Source organism: Frieseomelitta varia, unplaced genomic scaffold, assembly GCF_011392965.1.
Source record: "Frieseomelitta varia isolate USP_RPSP 00005682 unplaced genomic scaffold, Fvar_1.2 scaffold_252, whole genome shotgun sequence".
Lineage (NCBI taxonomy): Eukaryota > Metazoa > Arthropoda > Insecta > Hymenoptera > Apidae > Frieseomelitta > Frieseomelitta varia.
The window spans coordinates 264,854-267,273 of record NW_025109982.1 but is presented as its reverse complement, the minus strand read 5'-3'; the positions used below and the strand labels follow the sequence as shown (position 1 = coordinate 267,273).

The 2,420-nt window shown below is 34.0% G+C and overlaps 1 protein-coding gene across 2 annotated transcripts in view; it reads left to right on the top strand.

The window, feature by feature from the left end:
- Positions 1 to 1,843, top strand: part of LOC122528556 (vascular endothelial growth factor A) — a 6,245-nt gene extending 4,402 nt beyond the window's left edge. The window contains exons 3-6 of one of the 2 annotated variants that reach the window (XM_043653823.1): positions 297 to 508; positions 577 to 684; positions 829 to 1,010; positions 1,464 to 1,843. In XM_043653823.1, the coding sequence (XP_043509758.1) occupies positions 297 to 508; positions 577 to 684; positions 829 to 1,010; positions 1,464 to 1,632 (671 nt within the window). In that variant the 3' untranslated portion in view covers positions 1,633 to 1,843. Of the gene's footprint in view, positions 1 to 296; positions 509 to 576; positions 685 to 828; positions 1,105 to 1,463 lie in introns of both variants that reach the window. The other variant, XM_043653824.1, reaches the window with a different exon arrangement.
- The last annotated feature ends 577 nt before the right edge of the window (positions 1,844 to 2,420 follow it).

Sequence of the window (2,420 nt, the reverse complement as noted above, 5' to 3'; positions counted from 1 at the left end):
CCCAGTTTAAAAAACAAAAAAATAATGGAAAACTTTTTTTTTTTTTTTTTTTTTTTTTTTGACATTCTTGGTGCTCTCGACGATGATACGAACAACTATTGTTTTTCTAACATTAGTAAAGTAAAGTAACTATTGACGAGCGGAATATCTCTATGTAACAAGTTTCAAACCTAGCCCAAGCTGTTGAACCGATTGAACCGATTCTGGCGGGAGTTCAATGGAAAGGAAAGGAGACTCATCAACTAATTTACGATATCCACAAAGCAAACTCTTGTTTAACCCAAAACGTCTTTCAGGTAGAATGGGAGAGAGTGAAGAACGCAAGAATAGCAAGATGGCAGAGCAAGCTGTCTGTAAACCTTCATTAAAAGTAGTTCCTACATACGAACCTAACGATCCAAGTATCTTCTTTTTCCCCCGTTGTACCCGAGTCAACAGATGCGGAGGTTGTTGCGGGAATCAGTTACTCTCTTGCGAGGCAAAGAAAACGGAGACCCAAAATTTCGAGGTAAGACAGCTTGATAAATGTGTCATTACTGGTGAACAATATAATCACATATGACGAATGTTTTAAAGATCGTTGTGGCGAAATTCATGGGGGACAGATTTGAGTACCAAGGAAAGCAAGTTGTGCCAATAGACGTGGACACGAAATGCGAGTGTAACTGCATAATAAAGCCGTCGGTAATTTGAGAACAACTGATAAGTGACATCTTCCTTCTTAAACTAGTACAATTCGGTTTGCACCGCAACAATTCGAAATCAAAACCAGACACACGTTACGTGGAGGAAGCGGAGCTTGTTAAACTTGAGCAACATTTTTTTCAGGACTGTACACCCAAACAAATTTACAAACCAGCCGAATGTAAATGCACGTGTACCAACCAAGATGAACGTCAGAAATGTAACGAACACGAGGAAAAAACTTGGGATTCAATAAACTGTAGCTGTTCTTGCAGAAATCCACATGAATGTTCCACCGGCTGGTTTTACGATCAGAATACGTGCAGGTGTGAAAGTTTGCCAACAGACTCCCTAGAAGTCCAACTACTAGGGAAATAAAACCTCATTACCCACACTCTCCTTAGATGTCTTAGATATCTTGTAAGCTATGCATGTTGCATCTAATCTTTTTTCTAAGAATTTCCTTTCTTTCTTTTCCTATTTTACTTACAAGAATTAACACATTTATCTTCTCTGTTTCGTGATTGTTACTTAAATGAATTCTTTACTGTCAATCCTATTTCTATGCTATGCTTGTTTTAATATCTTATGAGAATGACACAATCAAATTATTACTTCAGTCGAATCGAAGTAACAGGTACATCACTCGATCAAAGTAAAGTGTTATTTTCTCCCAATAATTTGTGTGTTTATTAATTGCATGCAAATAGTTTTTAATAAGAAAGGAAGAGACGGAATTAAATATTATTTCAAGCTCTTAATACTTGAAAATATTTCAGATGCGAGCAATTACCGCTGTCTAGATCTTGGTTTTCATCAGTTACAAGAGAAACTGGCTACAGATTTGGACAAACTCAAAGACCAGAAAATGCACCACCAGTAATCATTGCTCTCTCAGATGCAGATGATCCTAGAAGAAAACCTAAACCAGATCCGGAATACAAATAAGAATAGTTGTTTATGAACTAAATACTAAATGATAAGACTTACAAGATATTTATTTTATAGCACAAACTTTTAGTTTACTCTCCCACCTTTGTGCCATTTTGCTATACACGCACGCATACACATGTAATTCATTACCATAAAGTATAAGTGACTGTACTTTTACTACGTATTAAAAAGCATTGTGATATAAGGAAATACAATTGTTTAATGCCTTGAACTTGCATATATCATTATCGAAAATTCTAATAATTCCTCTCATAATAAAAAATTTTTAAATCATTTAAACTCTCACGGTAATCTTGTGGGATTCTTCTTTTCTGAACGCAGTGTCGGTAAAGATGTAAGTGAATAAATTACCCAACGAGCACATTTCATTCTGTGCTCAATCGTTAACATTGAGATTGACACTAAAATGGTAAGGAAACTAGAGAATTCAGAACTTCCTTACAAAACTTAATTAAATACCCATTTATGTAATAAAATGTTAAATAAAAAAAATGCCTATCTCAAATTTAACTTAAAGACATCCTATCCAATAGCAAATAATCAAAAACATCAAATAACATTTCGATGTTATATAGATAATTTGTAATATTATTTGCAAGACAAACACAAATTCAATTCAGTATAAATGTTTTTTTCACGATTCTAATTCAAAGCAATTTATTCAATATAACAATGGATCGACATTGGCTAAAAAAAAAAAATACAAATGCTAAAAGCACAGTGACAAAATAGTAAGATGGCTCTTTGATTTAGAACCTTTTCTTTCTTGCTGAAACAGTAAT